The sequence below is a fragment of the Poromitra crassiceps genome (genome assembly GCF_964638095.1).
Source record: "Poromitra crassiceps genome assembly, chromosome: 14".
Lineage (NCBI taxonomy): Eukaryota > Metazoa > Chordata > Actinopteri > Beryciformes > Melamphaidae > Poromitra > Poromitra crassiceps.
In genome coordinates this window covers 10,035,906-10,059,624 of record NC_139633.1, presented here as the reverse complement: position 1 = coordinate 10,059,624, position 23,719 = coordinate 10,035,906, and the positions used below count along the sequence as shown (strand labels likewise).

At 42.8% G+C, this 23,719-nt stretch overlaps 1 protein-coding gene across 1 annotated transcript in view; it reads right to left on the bottom strand.

The window, feature by feature from the left end:
• Positions 1-2,283: 2,283 nt before the first annotated feature.
• Positions 2,284-23,719, bottom strand: part of plekho2 (pleckstrin homology domain containing, family O member 2) — a 33,988-nt gene continuing 12,552 nt past the window's right edge. The window contains exons 2-7 of the mRNA XM_083650390.1: positions 18,183-18,332; positions 16,611-16,736; positions 9,849-9,953; positions 9,535-9,633; positions 8,812-9,192; positions 2,284-8,714 (exon numbers count right to left, since the gene is read on the bottom strand). Of these exons, the coding sequence (XP_083506516.1) occupies positions 7,272-8,714; positions 8,812-9,192; positions 9,535-9,633; positions 9,849-9,953; positions 16,611-16,736; positions 18,183-18,332 (2,304 nt within the window). The 3' untranslated portion in view covers positions 2,284-7,271. The remainder of the gene's footprint in view (positions 8,715-8,811; positions 9,193-9,534; positions 9,634-9,848; positions 9,954-16,610; positions 16,737-18,182; positions 18,333-23,719) is intronic.

Sequence of the window (23,719 nt, the reverse complement as noted above, 5' to 3'; positions counted from 1 at the left end):
AGAGTATTCTTACTTTCTCTATGCTTGTCTGGTTTGGTCACACAACCACTCAGGACAAGACTTGGCTGGAAAGAGTAGTACGCCGAGCATCAAAAATCATCGGCTGTAGTTTCCCCTCACATCACTCTTTTCCACAAGAATTATCAGGAAGGCGAAAAAAATCATAGCAGACAACTCTCATCCGGCACACTGCCTCTTTAATATCCTCCCATCAGGCAGGAGATACAGAAGCATTAAGAGCAAAACATCTCGCTTCAGAGATAGCACCTACCTCCTTGCCATTAGACATCTGAACTTGCGCTGATCCATTGATTATGTCTGACCTATTGCACTTTAAACTGTATGCACTACTGCTGAATACGATGCTGCTGGATACTGTTCCTGAATGTTATTTTGTTCTTGCGTTATTGTTTGTATATGGTGTGCTGCTGCACTGTCTTGTCTTTTTTGTCTGAGAGCGAACCAAGACAAATTCCTATCAACTTTGTTGACATGGCAATAAATTGATTGAATCTTGAATCTTGAATCTTGAAAGTACAGGTGTAAACACCCCCAAAACGCATTGAAGGAGGATTGCAATCTGATCCGGCAAACCACCTCCGGAGGTGGTCAGGGATGCATTGTGTACACATTGAACACAAGTGTAAATGCAATGTGTCCTCTCAATCTGGATACAGCAACTTTATGCGGATTGAGAGGACAACCATGTCTGCAATCTGATTGTGTCCGTTTGTAGCACCGCATACTTCAGCACCTGGCTGGGTGTAATTTTTTAACTAGTTTTAATTTAGTTTCCCACCACTAGAGGAGCTCTCCACCATAAAAGGTGTGTTTACATTTGTATATTGTAAACATTAGAGCAAATCAGGCTTGTATTTACACTCACACTTGTCCATGGCACCAAGGGGCCGGATTAATAGTAACATGGGCCCCGGGGCTGGGGATTTTTTAAAGGTCGCCCCGAGCGGGTCGTCCACTAACCGGAAGGTCGGTGGTTCGATCCCCGGCATGTCGAAGTGTCCTTGGGCAAGACACTGAACCCCGAATTGCTCCCGATGGCAGCACCCTGCGTGGCAGCTGGCCGCCCTCGGTGTGTGAATGGGTGAATGTAGGCACATTGTAAAGCGCTTTGGATAAAAGCGCTAAATAAATGTAGTCCATTTACCATTTACCATTTACCAAGTGGTAAAAGCAGGAAGTGAAGTAGCTATGCTAATACCATTAATTATGCTTCCATTCTGTTCAGATGTTCCAGTGCCAGATGCCCTCATTAATGCCAATACAGAGGTTGCTGTGAAATGAGCCTATTGTCTGTTCATCATGCAGTGGTGGCACTTCAGGAAAAGCCAATGCATGGCAAGGTATGCAAAAAAAAATGTGAAATCAGCTGTGCAATAGTCAACTTTTTGTTGTGCCATACCTTGCCATAATTCCACTTCTCCTTCCTCTCATAACACACACACATTCACAGAAGTTTAGGTGGGTCGTGTCCGACTGTTTGCGGTGGGCCAAAAATACCAGGGCCACTTTCTTGTCCCAGTCCAGCCCTGCCATCAGTGTGTCATTGTTTTAGTTCCTTTTCTTCTTAACCAGTAGTTTAGAAGAAAAGGAACTGAGTTCCAGTTCTCTCTGCACACACATACAGATCCCCCCCCCACACACACACACACACACACAATGGTTACCACAAACGGAACTGAAAGTTATTTTGTTTCATGCTCTTAAATTCTAAAATGATTTCCATGCCTCTACCTTGAATTCATCTCTCCCATCACAAGTTTAGATACTGTTCCAGCCACACGTTGTGTATTTAGTTTAAGGCTATATGAGCTATATATATGACTCATATTCTAGCTCTCCTTGTGTCACTTCGCTTTGAACAAGAAAATAATAATAATTAAAGATTTGTTCTTCCTCTCTTTGCACAGAGACCGGATTACCTGTGTGTGTGTGTGTGTGTGTGTGTGTGTGTGTGTGTGTGTGTGTGTGTGTGTGTGTGTGCCAAATTTGAAAACTTTTGACCAATCGGACACTAAGCTAGAGCCATTTACAATCAGCGTAGAATAATAAGAATAAGAATCTGGACAAAAACAATAGGTTTCCCAGCATTCGCTGTGAATACATAATAATAATAATTCTTCACATCAATTGTTCCTTAAACAGTAACATACAAAGAAGACATGCAAGTTGTTTTATGCCGAGTTCTGCAAAATCACTTGATCCATGTAAAAAGCTGCCACAACCCTCAGTTTAATGGCAAATATTTATTGATATTTAGGGATGATTTACACTTATAGCAGTGTGTTAGAATGTAATAAAGACCTTTAACTGCAAATAAGCATACACTGAATTAGTACATTTGTACAATTAAATATATTACAAAAACATATCTTCAATAAATCTGCAATATTGCAAAAGCCATAAGCATTATGATGTTTGAGGGATTACACATTTTCAATTGAGTTCATGGCTCAACCAATTGCAACGAGTGTGGTGCCAACCTTATTGTTATAGAATAGTTAAGTTATTATACATGAATACCTGCACATTCAAACTATTTATTGAGCAATTTACAACTTAACAAAATGTGTCAATATGCTATGAATAAATTACTGAATTTGTCAAATGATTTTTAAAAAGGCATTAACTTTTTATGTCAGTCACTAATGTGTTTTTCTTTAAATTTTTCCTTCTCACAACTCAAATGTCTACTGCTTTAGCAGCTTTAGCTTTAGCACTTCCCCTGTCTGCTTGAGCCACACTTCAAATCATTATTCATCAAATCTGATCTGTGCCAAGCTAAACAAGAACCACATGCGTACATGTATATGATGTATATACAGAATACATACACCACCGTGCGTACACATGTATATACAGAATACATACACCACCGTGCGTACATGTATATGCAGAATACATACACCACCGTGCGTACATGTACAGTATATACAGAATACATACACCACCGTGCGTACATGTACAGTATATACAGAATACATACACCACTGTGCGTACATGTATATACAGAATACATACACCACCGTGCGTACATGTACAGTATATACAGAATACATACACCACCGTGCGTACATGTACAGTATATACAGAATACATACACCACCGTGCGTACATGTATATACAGAATACATACACCACCGTGCGTACATGTACAGTATATACAGAATACATACACCACCGTGCGTACATGTACAGTATATACAGAATACATACACCACCGTGCGTACATGTACAGTATATACAGAATACATACACCACCGTGCGTACATGTACAGTATATACAGAATACATACACCACCGTGCGTACATGTACAGTATATACAGAATACATACACCACCGTGCGTACATGTACAGTATATACAGAATACACCACAATAACAGATGAGCAAAAAAGAAGACACATGATCAAACTGTCACAGTAATGAAGAGAAGAGAAGCAAAGAAGGATCTTGCTTGTTTCAAGCCTTCTCAGCCTTCAAGGCGACACATTGCATGATGGAGCTCTGTAGCCCTGCATCTCATGTCGTAGGACCTGCTTCAGCAATGGCGTAACAAAGGCCGATTTAGAGCAACTGAGGAAGGCTACAATTTTCACTCAATTGATGACATCATCACTGATGACATCATCACTGCTATCCATTATCCGTTCCTGAATGAATGAATGACTCACCCCAAAAAGCCTTCTCTTGACCACGCGCTTTCCGCTTGCTGCGCACATGGTAGAAAATACAAGCATCCTGAACAAATCCCAGTTTCTCCAAATGTCTTAGCAGTCATGCCAATGTAAATCAGTAGGGTGATCGATCTTATTGATGATTGAGATTTTCCTGCGTGTAGAGTTAACTTGTGGCTAACAGGTTTCTGAACTAGTCTACAATAATAAGGATGGCACACGTGTTCTTTACAATTTCATAATGACTATATATTTTCACATATAAATCACTATTGTACAGGAACTCTATGCTCATCCAAAGGGGAAACACAATGACTTTTCTACATGCATGTTTTGGCATGAATGTTACAATAAATGTAAAAGAGAATCAGACAAACGAGTTTCACAGATATGAACGTGTTATTATTCACTAAATTCATCTTAGACAAGCAATGTTTGCCTATGTGCACCTGCTACATTGAGTTAGGTCAGGGGTGTCCCCAGAGGGCCATACTGACTTACATCAAGTCAGTGAAGGGCCACACACTGGACATCATACCTGCCAACACTTCAGATTTTCACGGGAGTCTCCCTATTTTGAACCCTCTCTCCTGTTGTGATTGGTAATCTCGTTAATCTCCTGATATAATAGTGATACAAATCCAATGGCTGTAGCAGATGAGATTTACTAACATAATTCTGCTGTTTATTGAGTGTTTGACGGTTGTTTTGTTTTTCTTTGAGGACGTTGGGGGCCGGATTGAGATGGTCCAGGGGCCGGGGCCGGCCCTGGTGTGTGAGTTAGGTAGTACCACATTCAATACCTAAAATCCATCACTCACTTCCCTGTTTTGTTTTTAAATTGGGCAATATAAAATTGTATATATTGCTAGAAAATACTCATACTCTAAACATGGCATGGTAGAAAATACTCATACTCTAAACATGGCATGGTAGAAAATACTCATACTCTAAACATGGCATGGTAGAAAATACTCATACTCTAAACATGGCATGGTAGAAAATACTCTCAAAACCTCTGTTAACAAAACACTGCAAGAAATTAAAATAAAATCTGCAGAGTCCATGATTCAAACTGTGAGGAAGTTCACAGATGAGCACATAAGATCTATGTGTAGTGAAAGCCAGGAAGTGTTTAGTTCCTGTGTGCACAGTTTATGAACTGAGTGCACAGGGCAGCTTGCTGAAAACACAGTTACTGGTGGGGATGGGGAGGGTTCTTTGTTCTGTGCATCCATTAGAAAAACTTCCATTACGATTCCTCTATGTCAAAATCCATACTTAACCTCCCCTATTGATTATTTTGCTAGCATTAATAGCATAATTAGTCTGAAAAGATTTATTACAGAACAATCCTGAGATGTATTTTCAGACCTTGGTGCATTTTTCCTCATGAATAGGTAGGTGCAAGGCCAAAATAAACATAAGTGAAAAGGAACAGGCCAGCACTCTAAATTTTAATCTGCATCTGGGACAGACCACAGTACATTTCAGCACCAAGCCTTCTTCACCGTTGTGCTGTGTGAGGCGGAAATGACATATAAATACATTCATGCCAGCAGTACATTTAATAATTCAATAAAGGTTTATACAAAAAGCACACAATGTATGAATTAGTACGGTGTATGACCACAGATAGGAGAAAGGACATAAAAACACTGTTACAAAAAAAGAGAGTATTATGTTTACTTATAACACTCCATAGAAAATACGTACTCTCACCATAGAAAATACATCAAAAATACAATCTGTGGTAGAAAATTAAGGCCCAGTCAAAAATGCTCCCTATCACACACTGCACCAAGAGGCAGGGACATCCCTATATCACAAACAAACAGAACATTCCAGCAAAGAAACTTGGTGTCAGACAAAGTGTACAACATGTCACAATGTCTATGACATGCAAAGTTGAGCAATTGTGCGCTGACTCTGACTGATGTCACTTGGGCACGAGCACTCCGTGATGTAATCAGTGGTGGTCACTCAAGCAATTGTGATGTCATCAGTGAGTAAGTGGGTTCTGTCTGTCTGTTTCTCTGCGATGTTTGTCCCAATGTGGAACACAGGCACGGGACGCTGCAGAATGCTCATCTCTAACTCGTCCCTCTTACTACGCTTCTCTTACTTTACCAAGTGTTTCCAACGTTTATTCGTGCGTGAATAGAGCCAAGAACACCCTGACACTCAGAGCTTGTAAATCTATGTTTCGTTCTCTTCTCACTTCCTGGTCTCCTCTCTGCTGTTCCGCCTCCTAGCGTGCTCACTTCCTCACGTGGCGCAACACTGCGTTGTCATGTTGATGTAACTGGAGGAGCGCTTGTTTTGTTGCCGCTGATGTCCTGAATGAAAATGCTGCAGAATCTATGTTATTTAAAAATGAGATTGGCAGTATGAATCGAGATTGTGATTTTATTTTGATTAATCGTGCAGCCCTATAATGGCCGAACTAACTGCAGGTCAGGTTGGCTAGCTTCACTTGCAGTGCTTAATGTTATTAGAATGATATCTTGGCTGGCACTAAGTCTCTTTTTTTAGCCTTCTTCCGGAATGTTCCGTTTGTATTTTGTGATATAGAGATGTTCTGATTTTCTACGACAGAATGTATTTTTGATGTGTTTTCTATGGTAAGGGTGTTATATGTAAACATAATACACTCTCTTATTTTGTAACAGTGTTTTTATGTCAGTTCTCCTATCTGTGGTCTGTGGTCATACACCGTACTCATTCCTACATTGTGTGCTTTTTGTATAAACCTTTATTGAATTATTAAATGTACTGCTGGCATGAATGTATTTATACATCATTTCTGCCTCACACAGCACAACGCTGAAGAAGGCTTGGTGCTGAAACGTACTGCGGTCTGTCCCACTGTGCGGTCCCACTGTGCGGTCCCACTGTGTGGTCCCACTGTGCGGTCCCACTGTGTGGTCCCACTGTGCGGTCCCACTGTGTAGTCCCACTGCGGTCTGTCCCAGATGCCGATTAACATTTGAAAGGACATTTAGAGTGCTGGCCTGTTCCTTCTCACTTTCTTCATGAATAATAAACAGCCCCTTGTACAAAGTGCAAGCAAAAACATGTTATTTGAAGATGGGGGGAAATATATATATATATATATGTATACATGTGTGTATATATATATATATATATATTACCCCCCATATACACACAAATGGGATATAGAATCCATGTAATACTGTAAGTAAAGTGTTACAATAGCTGTATAATTTGGGATTAACAGTTTTAGCCAGAGTGATTACACGTTAAGTACACATTCTATTCTCAATGTATTAACAGTGCCGGTGTATCATTCTGTATTCAATTCTCCGATTAGCATTCAAGTAATTATCCTTGAAAATATCCAATGTAGAATATAAAAAACATACAGTAGAACAGTAAAGCATGACTGCATAGAAAGTTAAACTAGGAATAATTGCACTTAGTTCATTAAGAGGAAACAGTTGCATGTGATGTGATGTGATGTGATGAAGAACCAGCAAAAATGAGAAGAACGTTTCTTGTTCTGCCTGATTGCTGCCATCAATGAGAAGAAGTCCATCCATTCTTGATGATGAATCACCAGCTGCACCTCTTGCTCGCAGCCTCCATATGTATTGAGTCCTTCAACTTATTGGCCTCCCTGAGGAAATGCTCTGCCCTCTCCAGCTTCTCCATGGCCTTGGCAAGCAGATCCTCTGGCGTGCCTTGCCCCACGCGGCCTGCTGGTGACTGGGACACTCTCCTCAGGAGCTGCTCTGTCTGTTCCTTCTCCAGAGCCACTTCACTTTTGAGGCTCATAACATCTCTCGGGCCAGCAGCCCCTTTCTTTCTTTCAGCACAACCTGAAGACTCAGACAGCAGATCTCCAATGGAGGCAGACCTGGCAGGTTTGAGAGGAACGGCAGGCCGCACCTTAGAGGTAGAGTGCACCTTTGAGTTGACCTGAGGCTGTTTTCTGGCCTGAGGTTCATCATCTGTGATCTGTCCCGGACTATCGGTGATCTGGGTGTCGTACTCACTGACATCCAACAGATCGAGACACGCATGGCTTCCCCTGAACACAGCAGTGGAAGCTGCCAGCATGTCTGCACTCTCAGAAGCCTCGCTGCCGTCATCGGAGTGCTGACCGCTATCTACAGATTTCTCCTCCAGCCCCTCTTTCTTCTCTGCATGCGAACAACAGAGCAGTGGGCTGTGGTCATTCAGAGAGAGAAACACTGCTGGAGCGTCAGTGTTAGAGTCCAAAGGGAGTTTCAGTGTCTCTTCTGAGTGCGGAGAAGTGACCGAGGTGTCTGAGGTGTGTTCTTCTGTAGGCTTGGTGTGTTCTTCTGTAGGCTTGGTGTGTTCTTCTGTAGGCTTGCTGTGGGGCTGGCACAGTTCAGAAGGAGCCACTGCTTTTGGAGGATGGGGTTTCACCTGCTTTTTCTTGAGGGCTGTAGGAGGACCAGGGATCTTTTTGTTTCGCCCTGGTGTGGCGTCTGCCAAATGACTTAATGTGGCAGCTGGAAGTTGAGATGAATTATCTGTGCTGCTACTTAAAGGAGACTCTTCTGATTCTTCAGGCTCAGAGACCTTGGGATGTCCTTCTGTATTGGAGCTCTCTGTGGGATCAGTTATGGTCAGATCCTTGTTGACATCAGGAAGAGCCTCTTTAGAAATGGAGTTGGACGGCTGCATCTCTTTTGCTTCCATCTTCCCCAGATCTCCATCCTCCTCCTCCTTGTTTTCATCAGTTGTGCCATCCAGGTTAGAGGCTATAAGCCCTTGGTTCAGTTCCACAGCAGGAGAAGCGTTCTTCTCGTTGGGTGTCTGGGAGTCTGGTCTGGACTGGGGAGCCTCTGCAAGCTTCTCTGTGGAGTTGTGGATGGGTTTATTTGGAGGGGTTGGAGGCCCGGTCTTTTTCCCGGCATCAGGACTCTTTTCAGGTGTGCTGTCAGTAGATGACTCAGCAGGTGAAGCACTGGGTTTGGCTTCTTTAGATGGGGGCAAGGGCACTTCAGGGCATGGGCACTTCAGGACCTTTAAAAAGAAATCACATTTTATGTTATACAATCAGAAAGAAATGCACATATATTTCTATAATATGAGATATAGATGTACATAGTATTATGCAGACCTTCTTCTCTGGGCCTTCCTCCTTGGCAGGTTCATCCTCAGATGTAGCAGGTTTAGCCTCTTTGGAAGGCGGCATTGGAGGTTTGAGGACCTCCTTCTGTGGACTGGGCTCTGGCTCAGTCTGAGGCTCCTCCTGTTCCTTCCCTGCAGCGTCCCTGGCATGGGACGGGGGTTCCTCTCCTGCAGCGTCCCTGGCATGGGACGGGGGTTCCTCCCCTGCAGCGTCCCTGGCATGGGACGGGGGCATGGGGATTTTTCTGGCCTCTTTGGGAGTCTCAGTGGCATCAGCAGTGATATAATGGGTCCCATTAGGCACCGCGGCATCCAGAAAATCAAGGTCCAAACGTAGGATACCATCAGGTGACACATTGGCATCGGCCACCTAGAGGGCAAACAATATAGTAGTAGTAGTACTAGTAGTTGTGGTAATAATAATAATAACAACAACAACAACAATAATAATAATAATAATAATAATAATAATAATAATAATAATAATAAATAACTAAAATTGTATTTATAATTTGGGATGTAAGGTGTTTTTTTTTAACAACCAAATTTCCCCAACATGTAATTTACATGACAACAAGAATATATTAAATAGCATATTTGTTATACACGCACGCACGCACACACACACACACACACACACACACACACACACACACACACACACACACACACACACACACACACACACACACACACACACACACACACACACCTCTTTCAAGTGTATCTTGGTTGGTGGCCTCCTGTTACGGTTCCCTTTGGGTCTTGTTCGTGTAACATGCTCTAAGTTACTGCTTTCATCAATCTTCACCTGAGAAAACAATAAGCAGAATAATAATAACATAAATAATCATAATCATAATCAGTCTGTCTTCCAATGACCCATTTTGAAGATTTTAAAAACTTAGTATCCACACAAAAGCTAGCTGGTACCTACACCAGAGGTTGATACACATATGTCATGGATTGAGATGAGGTGCTTGTGATTCTATACAGGGTTAGGGTTAACCCTATACAGGCATTTACCTCATCAAAGATTTTATTCTTTGCTCTGTTGATGCCATCACAGAGGGCTTTAATCCAAGCATCTTTCTCCTCTGGATTCTGAGCTTGGAACTTGACATCATGGACCTGTCAGTCAAACAAATCAGAAGAAAATGACAGTATTCATTGACATAAACCCCAGCATAATATATTTTAGCCATTGACTGTTCACATTCTTTTATTATGATATGTTAGTTTCACATTGTCTCAGTAACATTGTTGCAGTGGTGGCCTAAATGTTAGAGACACGAGCTTGTCAGCGGAAGGTCGTCGGTTTGATTCCCGGGACTGGCAGGATAAATCTGGGTGGGGAAAGTGAAAAAGTAGCACTTGCCCCTCCCTCATTACTGAGGTGCCCTTGAGCAAGGCCCTGTGTGTGTGTGTGTGTGTGTGTGTGCGCGCGCGCGTGTGTAAAGAACAGCATGGATTTTGCTGAGAAACAACTCTACCAATCAAACATCATCATTGGTAAGTAGCAAAATAAATCAGAACTACGATCTGATCTGTGGACACATTTAATAAGCAGCTCAGGACCCATTTGTGTAGACTCGCCTTTGGGTAATTCTTCTATTTTATATTTTATTGTGTTTTATGTCTGTATGGATGTTTTCTGCTCTTGAAAGGTGCTGTATAAAAAAAGTTTCTGACTTACTTAAATAATTATTTTCTATGACATTCAGTCGCTCACTTTCTAAATGACTTGAATTTAACCCTTTTTGATTGTACTGAACTGTGGGTTGCTTGTGGGACATGTTGCTGTTGTGTTTGAGCCAAGCAGAGCCAGAGTCACTGTGGAGAAGCCAAGAGGCAGCCAAGTAGCTCTTAACATCCTGCTCACCAAGTCCTTTCAGTCACACTGAACAACAGCAACAGAATACAAACTACCACCAAGTCCTTTCAGTCACACTGAACAACAGCAACAGACTACAAACTACCACCAAATCCTTTCAGTCACACTGAACAACAGCAACAGACTACAAACTACCACCAAGTCCTTTCAGTCACACTGAACAACAGCAACAGACTACAAACTACCACCAAATCCTTTCAGTCACACTGAACAACAGCAACAGACTACAAACTACCACCAAGTCCTTTCAGTCACACTGAACAACAGCAACAGACTACAAACTACCACCAAGTCCTTTCAGTCACACTGAACAACAGCAACAGACTACAAACTACCACCAAATCCTTTCAGTCACACTGAACAACAGCAACAGACTACAAACTACCACCAAATCCTTTCAGTCACACTGAACAACAGCAACAGACTACAAACTACCACCAAGTCCTTTCAGTCACACTGAACAACAGCAACAGACTACAAACTACCACCAAATCCTTTCAGTCACACTGAACAACAGCAACAGACTACAAACTACCACCAAATCCTTTCAGTCACACTGAACAACAGCAGCAGACTACAAACTACCACCAAGTCCTTTCAGTCACACTGAACAACAGCAGCAGACTACAAACTACCACCAAGTCCTTTCAGCAGGCCCGGCTCCAGACCCAAGTTACAGAGGGGGCCTGCCACTAGCTTGGGGGGGCCAAGCTACCCAAGGGGGGTCCGGGGGGATTCTCCCCCGGAAGAAGATTTTGTACATTTTAAAGTAAAATTCGTCAACCTGGTGCATTTGAGAGCAAAATGAAGAGGCTAAATCTGTGAAGAACTACACACATCTCTAATGTGTTGTGACTTTACAAATAATTAGGCCTAAACAATTAATATTAAGTGTATTTACACATTGTGCACAAATTGCATTCATTGTGACAAATTTACAATAGTTAATATCCAGCCAGAATCATTGCAAATGGATGTTCAAAGTAACAGTTAGCAATAGCATTCAGTTAATCAATGCCTAATGACAGCCAGATTCCATGTTAAACTTTAAAACAGAAAAACGGAAAAACGTTTAGCAAAATTTTTTTTTTTTTTTTTTTTTTTGGAATGGGGGGGCCAGTTTGTTGAATGGGGGGGCCCGGCCCAGTCAGGCCCGCCCCTAGCGCCGGGCCTGCCTTTCAGTCACACTGAACAACAGCAACAGACTACAAACTACCACCAAGTCCTTTCAGTCACACTGAACAACAGCAGCAGACTACAAACTACCACCAAGTCCTTTCAGTCACACTGAACAACAGCAGCAGACTACAAACTACCACCAAGTTCTTTCAGTCACACTGAACAACAACAACAGACTACAAACTACCACCAAGTCCTTTCAGTCACACTGAACAACAGCAGCAGACTACAAACTACCACCAAGTCCTTTCAGTCACACTGAACAACAGCAACAGACTACAAACTACCACCAAGTCCTTTCAGTCACACTGAACAACAGCAGCAGACTACAAACTACCACCAAATCCTTTCAGTCACACTGAACAACAGCAGCAGACTACAAACTACCACCAAGTTCTTTCAGTCACACTGAACAACAACAACAACAGACTACAAGCTACCACCAAGTCCTTTCAGTCACACTGAACAACAGCAGCAGACTACAAACTACCACCAAGTTCTTTCAGTCACACTGAACAACAGCAGCAGACTACAAACTACCACCAAGTTCTTTCAGTCACACTGAACAACAACAACAGACTACAAACTACCACCAAGTCCTTTCAGTCACACTGAACAACAGCAACAGACTACAAACTACCACCAAGTTCTTTCAGTCACACTGAACAACAGCAGCAGACTACAAACTACCACCAAGTTCTTTCAGTCACACTGAACAACAACAACAGACTACAAACTACCACCAAGTCCTTTCAGTCACACTGAACAACAGCAGCAGACTACAAACTACCACCAAATCCTTTCAGTCACACTGAACAACAGCAGCAGACTACAAACTACCACCAAGTTCTTTCAGTCACACTGAACAACAACAACAGACTACAAACTACCACCAAGTCCTTTCAGTCACACTGAACAACAGCAACAGACTACAAACTACCACCAAATCCTTTCAGTCACACTGAACAACAGCAACAGAATACAAACTACCACCAAATCCTTTCAGTCACACTGAACAACAGCAACAGACTACAAACTACCACCAAGTCCTTTCAGTCACACTGAACAACAGCAACAGACTACAAACTACCGACACTGAACAACAGCAACAGACTACAAACTACCGACACTGAACAACAGCAACAGACTACAAACTACCGACACTGAACAACAGCAACAGACTACAAACTACTGATGGCTTCAGGAAGTTCAGGAACTCAGATAGAGATCAACTAAAGACATTAGGATCCATTTTGAATTTCTGACTGATGATATCACATCGGAATCCCTTTACAGTTGCATTGATAGAACAGACGTAGTGATCATAGGGTTCTATCATAGCATTGATAGAACAGACGTAGTGATCATAGGGTTCTATCATAGCATCAACATCCAACATCTGTTTTTCATCAATACTTCTCTTTAATCAATAGATGAAACAAAAAGCTAATGGATACCCCAAAAAAAGGTGGTTCACCTAAAGCCAAATACATCTGCCAATAAAAATATACAGGCAATTTATTAACAACTGCTCCCATTTCAATGCAGATTAATCATACTGAAGCCATGGATATACTTGCCATTGCCAAGATGAGAAATTCAGCAGCAAGTTGTGATAGAGGTTCATCTATGGTAGCTAAGGTGTATTTGTCAATTATCAAGCCACTGACATAAATCAATCAATATGTCAAATCAATAAGTAATTCCAGAAGATCTCAAAGTTGTAGTTCCCCCTTTGAAGTCGGAGGTACGAACCTTGCCCCAAAAACATCTACAAGTGAAACTAATTGTAGAGACAATTATGCCCTATAAGTCAAACATGTCATATGTCATATAATAGTAACTTTATTTATAACCCTAACACCTTTTAAAAACAGTTTACAAAGTGCTTTGGCAGACAAAATAAAAGCAGAATACTCAAAATATGAATTTAAAAAGCAATTAATTAATAAACAGGGTTTAAATTCATAGGACAGAGGTGGAAAAGAGCAACATCAAGTAAATAATGGTATAATCATAAGATGAAAACCAGAACAGTGAGGTTAAAGGAGCAGTGTGTAGGATTTAGTGCCACCTAGCAGTTAGCTTGCAGATTGCGGATCCCACCATGTTGCACCCCCCCCCACACACACACTGCCTTGCCAGAGCCCCCCCCCCACACACACACACACACACTTCCTTTGCTAGAGCCCCCCCCCCCCCACACACACACTGCCTTGCCAGAGGGCCCCCCACACACACACACACACACACACACACACACTGCCTTGCGTTGCCAGAGGGCCCCCCACACACATACACACTGCCTTGCCAGAGCCCCCCCCCCCCCCCCCCCCCACACACACACACACTGCCTTGCCAGAGTCCCCCACACACACACACACTGCCTTGCCAGAGCCCCCCCCCCCCCCCCCCCCCCACACACACACACTGCCTTGCCAGAGTCCCCCCCCACACACACACACATACACACGATTACACATGCCCCTATTTCATCTGTTCCAGACAGCTGCTTGGCGCATTATAGTGCATCGATAACGTTATAGTGCATGGATTTCAATAATGTCTTTTCAGGGTGAGTTAAAAATCATCATTAAAGCAGGAAATCAGGTCGAGCTTGTAAAGTTGAATCGAAAGTTAAATCAGGTCGAGCTTGTAAAGTTGAATCGAAAGTTAAATCCAGTCGTGCACATTAGCGTCTGACTCATTGCTCAGCTTGGTCACTGCATTAAGGAGAGAGGGGAAAACGTGTATACGTCTCTCTGCTCACATCTGGTCAAGTTATGGCAAAGTCTTTAGTCACACCATCACATTTCACTACAGCATATTTCACTACAGCATATTTCACTACAGCATATTTCACTAGCATATTTCACTACAGCATATTTCACTACAGCATATTTCACCACTTCTAACCCTAACTCGCTTTTTTCTTTCATTCTTTTATTTTGTACAGCAAAGTAACTAGAACTAATAGAATTTTTTTTTCTGCAATGGCAGACCACATACTGACCACATACTGACCACATACAGACCACATACTGACCACATACAGACCACATACTGACCACATACAGACCACATACTGACCACATACAGACCACATACTGACCACATACAGACCACATACTGACCTACATGTATATCTTTTCAACAATTCACTTCTTTTTTTAACACAATGTGCCAGGTTTGATGAATAACTGTGAGCAGCCATGGAGAAGGAAGACACAACAGCCCAGCCCTTCACTGAGAGGAGTTCAGATAGGCCATCTCATATTAGAACTCGCATGGGAGGACTGGAACTCTAAACCAGAGCAGATGGCAAATCTCTGCCACAATCCTCTATACAAAGTTCTGCACAAAAAGGCTTGATTCCAAAATACTATTCATTCTATTGGGGGGAAATGATGCTAGAAACTTTTTCCATGACATGTTTTGTTTTCATGTCAGCAGTGATGTTTGTAAGTCAGAACAGGCTGCAGGCCTCACTTTTTACACATTAATCCACTACTCTGGATCAGTTCCATAAATAAAGTTACTTTGACTATGGAATCAAGTTACTTTGACTATGGAATCAAGTTACTTTGACTATAGAATAAAGTGACTTTGACTATGGAATCAAGTAATGGAATCAAGTTACTTTGACTATGGAATCAAGTTACTTTGACTATAGAATAAAGTTACTTTGACTATGGAATCAAGTTACTTTGACTATGGAATAAAGTTACTTTGACTATGGAATAAAGTTACTTTGACTATGGAATAAAGTTACTTTGACTATGGAATCAAGTTACTTTGACTATAGAATCAAGTTACTTTGACTATGGAATCAAGTTACTTTGACTATGGAATCAAGTTACTTTGACTATGGAATCAAGTTACTTTGACTATGGAATCAAGTTACTTTGACTATGGAATCAAGTTACTTTGACTGGAATCAAGTTACTTTGACTATGGAATCTATATAATCAAGTTACTTTGACTATGGAATCAAGTTACTTTGACTATGGAATCAAGTTACTTTGACTATGGAATCTATAGAATCAAGTTACTTTGACTATGGAATCAAGTTACTTTGACTATGGAATCAAGTTACTTTGACTATGGAATCAAGTTACTTTGACTATGGAATAAAGTTACTTTGACTATGGAATCAAGTTACTTTGACTAGGTCCCTCCCTGTCACATACAGTAGGTCCCTCCCTGTCACATACTGTAGGTCCCTCCCTGTCACATACAGTAGGTCCCTCCCTGTCACATACAGTAGGTCCCTCCCTGTCACATACTGTAGGTCCCTCCCTGTCACATACTGTAGGTCCCTCCCTGTCACATAATGTAGGTCTCTCCCTGTCATACTGTAGGTCCCTCCCTGTCACATACTGTAGGTCCCTCCCTGTCACATACTGTAGGTCCCTCCCTGTCACATACCGTAGGTCCCTCCCTGTCATACTGTAGGTTCCTCCCTGTCACATACCGTAGGTCCCTCCCTGTCACATACAGTAGGTCCCTCCCTGTCACATAATGTAGGTCTCTCCCTGTCACATACTGTAGGTCCCTCCCTGTCACATACCGTAGGTCCCTCCCTGTCACATACTGTAGGTCCCTCCCTGTCACATACTGTAGGTCCCTCCCTGTCACATACCGTAGGTCCCTCCCTGTCACATACCGTAGGTCCCTCCCTGTCACATACCGTAGGTCCCTCCCTGTCTGCTCACCTTGTTTCCAGATTTGGGTGCTCGTATCAACACCAATCTGTTCTTCTTCTTATTAAAGGCGGTCCTTAACTCATGGCATTTATCGTAGTTCTCCAGGTCAAGTCTCTCTAAGCAGGTTTGCAGCTCCTGCAACACAGAAGAAGTTCATATTAGCTGTCAAATATTCACTCCAATTCATAGATACCGTACTCCATATCTAGAGGCAAGTATTATTAATCATTATTATATCCATATCTAGAGGCAATTATTATTAATAATTATTATATCCATATCTAGAGGGAAGTATTATTAATCATTATTATATCCATATCTAGAGGGAAGTATTATTAATCATTATTATATCCATATCTGGAGGCAAGTATTATTAATAATTATTATATCCATATCTAGAGGGAAGTATTATTAATCATTATTATATCCATATCTAGAGGGAAGTATTATTAATCATTATTATATCCATATCTAGAGGGAAGTATTATTAATCATTATTATATCCATATCTAGAGGCAAGTATTATTCATCATTATTATATCCATATCTAGAGGCAAGTATTATTCATCATTATTATATCCATATCTAGAGGCAAGTATTATTCATCATTATTATATCCATATCTAGAGGCAAGTATTATTCATCATTATTATATCCATATCTAGAGGCAATTACAATCTCTAGGTGTGTTGTGCTAATGGCATTAGTGTGGATTGATATGTGAGGCTCAGCAGATGTATTGAGAGATGCTTTGTCGTGTGTAGTAAAGGAGGTGACTTAAGGCAGTGGTTCTCAAACTTTTTCACATCTAGGACCCATAAACTGACACTGGCACTGTTGCCTCACAGAAACAAGGACCCGGGTTCGAACCCCGGTCCATCCCAGGTCCTTTCTGTGTGGAGTTTGCATGTTCTCCCCGTGTTCGTGTGGGTTTTCTCCGGGTGCTCCGGTTTCCTCCCACCATCAAAGACATCTATGTTAGGGTTAATATTCCTGTCAGTGCTCCTGAGCAAGGCAATGGCAAAAGAACTGGAGTTGGTCTCCGGGCGCTGCACTGCGGCTGCCCACTGCTCCTATAGTTCTACGAAGGTTCCTAGTAGAGGATGGGTCAAATGCAGAGGATGAATTTCCCCATGGGGATAAATAAAGGATAACGTAAACTTAAATTAGACCACGGAGCTCCAGGGTCCCTGCTGTTACTGTAGGTGAAAGCCATGTCATTGTGGTGTTATAGTGAAAATAATCATTCCCCTTTTTTCTGGGGACTCCCTGAATTCCCCCAAGGACCCCTGGGGGGTCCCCGGACCCCACTTTGAGAACCACTGCCTTAAGAAAGTAATCAACTGAAGGATAATAAAGCAACAGTTCGCTTAATTCATATAGACGGGCATTTCTTCTGATCTTTGATTTTGCCGATTTGCAGCTGCCACATGGCAGCAGTTACATGCCAGCAGTGTTACAGGCCAGCAGTTACATGGCTCTCTGGTACGGAGCAGTTACAGTAGGTGGCAGTGTGGCACACAGTAGAGCAGTAGCCTACATAATTAGTGGTGTGCCGAGACAAAGTCATGGTACTGTTACCTCATTTTCATAAACCACAATCTCCGTCTTCTCCACATGGACATAGCGCTCTTTATAGCCGGCCAACAGTCTGCCAGTGGCCTTCTTTACCCAGCCAGCCTTCCCCAGGAACGGAGTCTCTTTACGCAGCGTTGGCTCCTCTCTCCCACCCTGCAGTGATGCAGACAGAGGACGGACATCAGCAGCTTCAGATAACACAACTAACACAGCTAACACAGCTAATACAGCTAACACAGCTAACACAGCTATACACAGCTAAACACAGCTATACACAGCTAACACAGCTATACACAGCTAAACACAGCTATACACAGCTAAACACAGCTATACACAGCTAACACAGCTATACACAGCTAACAGCTAACACAGCTATACACAGCTAACACAGCTAACAAACTCTGGAGGACAAGCACAGGCTATATGGACACTTTCAGTTCAGTGCAATAACGTGTCAAATTAGATGATTTTTACCGTCTGTAAGTAGGGAGTATTAAAAGTACATGCAGTTAAATAATGCATAGTATACAATGTTATTCCTATTGTTTACCATAGTGTGATCAACCATTTCTGAACATTAACAACTGGGCTGATTTAGCATGTTTATATGAAAGGTTTGGAGTGTTCAATGTGCTCAGTGTGGCGTCAGCTCTGTAGAGACAGTCAAAGTCCACAGTTGTGTCTCTGGTGTGTCTGTGGGGAACTTACGCCCTCTTAGAAAATGTGAGAAATGCTGATTCTATGTTAAACTGTTTCTGACACATTATTTTCTCACCTAAAAACACACGTTGAGGAGCATCTACTTTGCACACATGGCCAGTGTGGATTTCACTGATCAGCAGACTGGCTGTTTGCAGTGGAGTGTATCACTCATGTGCAGCAAACAAGCAAATGGCCATTTTCACAGCAGCCATTTTGTGGCTAAAAGGCAGGAAGTATCACAGGTGCAAGCAGAACATTAATGGGGGATTCCAACTTCCAATACATTTAGGTGTTCCAGTGCTGGGGCTTGTCTTACTTCCTGCCTTTTAGACACAAAATGGCTGCTGTGAAAAAGTATAAAGTGCCATTTGGGGGAAAGGAATGTAGAATAGAATATGAGCAAAGCAGCTGCAAAGCAACACAAAACAAGCAATGAGCCACTCCCATAATGCAACTGTGAATCAAATCAAGGAAATGAAAGACATTCGAGTCATAGTGAAAATGAAGGTGCATCTTTGGGAAATGCCAGAGGGTGTTCAGATGAAAAGCTGTCATCATGTCCGGTCTACCAGCCTCGAGACTTATCTGAACAACAGCAAAATGTTAACCCTGTTAATAAGCATTGTTTTTTTTTTCAGTTTAATTGATTGAATCTATTTGACAAATAAAAAAATACAATACAAGCATACAATATAAAATAGTTCATCAGGATATCACAATAAAGTTGTAAGTTATTTCCATTGCGGTCCTGAGGTCTTGGCTGGGAGGCGGACACAAAAGGGAGTTACACTATCCAAATCCCATTTTACAATAATGCACATAAGAAAACATCAATATAGAACAATCAAGAAGAATTAAAAAAAAACGGTTAAAAAAACAGTCACAGAAAGGTTTTGCACTATATTACTGTAGCTTACTCAGCATATATTTTTTTTTTTAGATTTTTAAAACTAATCAGAGAACTAGCAGATTTAATTTCATTGGCAAGACGTTTGTCCACTCACACAGCAGATGTGGCTGTTCAAACTATCTCAAATCAGGACATGAACTGTGATGGCTGCAGACTTGCATAGTGTTGACATTGACATAGTGTGGGTTTTTACACTCAGAGCAAAATTAACACTTAAGCCCAATTTATGCTTCGTCTGCTGACACTTTTGAAACGGTCGCCGACAGAAATGAGGACTTGAGTCGAGACTTTTAAGTGTCGGTGAGCAGTGTCTGCTACCTAGTGAAATGTCTAGTGTCGCTGACTACGTCATAGTATCGCGCAAGTCTGATTGGCTATATAGACGCATGCGTTTGACTTCCTTGTTTTGGTTTTCACTCGATTGAGATGAATGAACGTGTCTCCGCTATTTTTATCAACCTGTCCTTGATGTATGACTTCGTGAAAATCACAAAGAACATTGTGCATTTCCCAGAGAGAGAGGAGTTGAGTTGTGTGTCGTTTATATGCGGCTGCAGTCAAGTACATTACACCTTGCCCCAGAGGTGGTTTCACTGTGCATTCCATTCCCCCTCTTCTCTTGCCTGTCAGCATTTAATAGCGTTCGAGTGTCACGTGACCGTTGAACAGAGGCGAACGTTCACTGAAGTATAAATGCAACACCATGAGCGACACTTTCTTTTTCGTCTGCGACCATGTGCTGAGCGACACTTTAATAAGTATAAATTAAGCTTTAGGGTTTCATTCTGATCGCCATAGAAGATATTCAGGTCTGAGTAGAGTCCGAACTGGCCAAAACGGGCGAACGGGGCATGCGTAGTACACACTGCAAATAACGTATTTTCTGCAACGTATCGGTTCATATCCTCATAATATCTCGTCCATAAATTAATGTGAATCCGTCTACTCTCCTCCGGGCTGCCTCAGTTTCCTCATCCGGGGTCTGTGAATCCAACTCTCGCCCCAAGTCCCGCTGAAGTCTCTTGACTCTTGAGTTTCCTGCTGACTCCTTTGTCTACCAGGAAGCACCGCGACTATCAACTTGTTTACAACAACGGATGAAGAGCTAATCGAAATTGAAGAGCGGACGAGGAGAGAGAGAGGAACAACAGGCCAGGGACGAACAAGCGCTGCACGGTCGAGAACACAGGAGGAATGCCTCTGTTGGATTCACAGACCCGCCCGCTTTGGCCAGTTCGGACTCTACTCGGACCTGAATATCTTCTATGGCGATCAGAATGAAACCAAAGTTCTCTGGGTGAGTAAAACATCATATTTTAAGCTGGAAATAAGGTCTGGGGTGTAAAAAAAACTTAATTTTCCTTTAATGTTTTTTTTTTTACTGAAATGTACTTTGTGTGCACTGCCTCAGTCAGCTTACAGGAGCGTGACCCCAGTGACCTTGCCTTTGTTTTTGCCCAACTTTCCAGAGCTACTATGAGGAACAACATGGAGTGTGCTGAGAAAGAACTCCACCAATCAACATCAGTATTGGTAAGTAGCAAATAGGACTAGACTTTAAAAAATGTGAACTATCCCTTTAAAACACTGACAACCAGTGACAAGTGCAGGTGTCTGTAAATATCCCACCTTCTCTGTTTCTATTGGAGGAAATTCCACAAGAGATCTTTTTTCAGGGGCTCATCTAAGATCTAACTGCTTTTCCACTTTCACTGTAGCACTAGTCTAATACATGGTGCTGAGGGAGAGAGAGGAGAGAGAAACTAGAGAGAGACAGGGAGGGAGAGAGAGGAGAGAGAAACTAGAGAGAGACAGGGAGGGAAAGGAGACAGAGGGAGAGAGAGGAGATAAACTAGGGAGAGACAGGGAGGGAGAGGAGAGAGAGGAGACAGAGGGAGGGAGAGGAGACAGAGGGAGGGAGGGAGGGAGAGGAGAGGGAGACAGAGAGAGAGAGAGAGGGAGGGAGGGAGGGAGAGGAGACAGAGGGAGGGAGAGGAGACAGAGGGAGAGAGAGGGAGGGAGAGAGAGGAGACAGAGGGAGAGAGAGGAGAGAAACTAGGGAGAGACAGGGAGGGAGAGGAGACAGAGGGAGAGAGAGGAGACAGAGGGAGGGAGAGGAGAGAAACTAGGGAGAGACAGGGAGGGAGAGGAGACAGAGGGAGAAAGAGGAGACAGAGGGAGGGAGAGGAGACAGAGGGAGGGAGGGAGGGAGGGAGAGGAGAGGGAGACAGAGAGAGGGAGGAGACAGAGGGAGGGAGAGGAGACAGAGGGAGGGAGAGGAGACAGAGGGAGGGAGGGAGAGGAGAGGGAGACAGAGAGAGAGAGGGAGGGAGGGAGGGAGGGAGGGAGAGGAGACAGAGGGAGAGAGAGGGAGGGAGAGAGAGGAGACAGAGGGAGAGAGAGGAGAGAGAAACTAGGGAGAGGAGAGAGGGAGGGAGAGGAGACAGAGGGAGAGAGAGGAGAGAGAAATTAGGGAAAGACAGGGAGGGAGAGAGAGGAGACAGAGGGAGAGAGAGGGAGGGAGAGAGAGGAAACAGAGGTAGAGAGAAACTAGGTAGAGAGAGGGATAGGGAGGAGACACAGAGAGAGAGAGAGAGAGAGAGAGAGAGAGAGTGAGTGATGAGGGAGAATATGAGATGATAACTCAACAGGCGTAAAATAAAAGATAAAGTTACTTTGCAAAGACAATAGCGAGACTCATTATTATTATTCCTCAATCATTTCTCATTGTGTTTGTTTACATAAGAAGAAACTACACTGAGACACGTTTTACTGTCATGTTTGGTCACACTGCTTCGTTTACTCACACCAACACACACACACAATGACACACACACACAGGCACACACACATATGCACAGACACACACGCACATGCACACACACACACACACACACACACACACACAAGATAATGTGTTACTCAAGACCCGCCCTTTGGTTTTGACGCCTCCAGCAGCGATATAGCAGTTTGTTTGGAATGAGCAAGCAAAGGCTGATTGAAGTGCTCATTGCTATTTGAAAGGGTGCACTTGCATTATGATGCTATTATGTTATCATATCAGTGGCAAAAATAATCTTAAAATGACAATAATATCATTTATCACAATTATTGCTGGTACAATATATCGACCACCAAACAGTCATTCTGGTGACCAGCGTTTCCACTAGCACTCACAGCTGCAGCACACCGTTTCCTTTAAGATTTCAAATAAAGGACAAGTGGTATAAATTCAGGACACATTAAATCTGTGTTTATTGAGCTTAAAAACCTACGCTGCGCTATGTGGTGTGGCGATGGTCCAGCTGGTCGTCTCGTCCAGGCGGAAAACACTAGCGTCCCGATAATAATAGATCCATGCGTCCACGTTAGCAAGCAGGCAGAAAACACTTAGCCTAGGTAAACCCAGCCACCACGTGACCTGCTCTCTCAGTTCCCAGTCACTATCGTCTAGCGAACGGGCCATTCAAATTGATTTCCGCGGCGATTGAAAGACTCGCGCAGACCCGCAGCCACCCCGCAGCCAATGAGTGACGGCGTGACTGCCAACATCAGTCCTGCCGTGATCGGCCAATCAGAGAGTGCGTCTTTGTCAATGACGTATAACAGCTGCAGCGGCTAGCCATTAGCTTTTGGTCTTTCCAAAGCATAGCTCCCGAGCTAGCTACTAGCTATGGCTATGAACAGCTACAGCTACGTATTGTTGTGTCGCCGTTAAATGCGCTAATGGAGGACCAGATACGCGAGGCTTCTAATCTGGGAATCAAGGCGTTGCAGATCGGTGGGGTGAATGATAAAGACAAGGACATGGACGCTGCAAGCTTGTGTATGCAAGTCCAGAGGCCTTGATGAAGAAAAAGTGGCGAAATATGCTGGCACGGGCTACACGAAAATTAACGTTATTAAATGCTGTAACGTTAACGGTAAT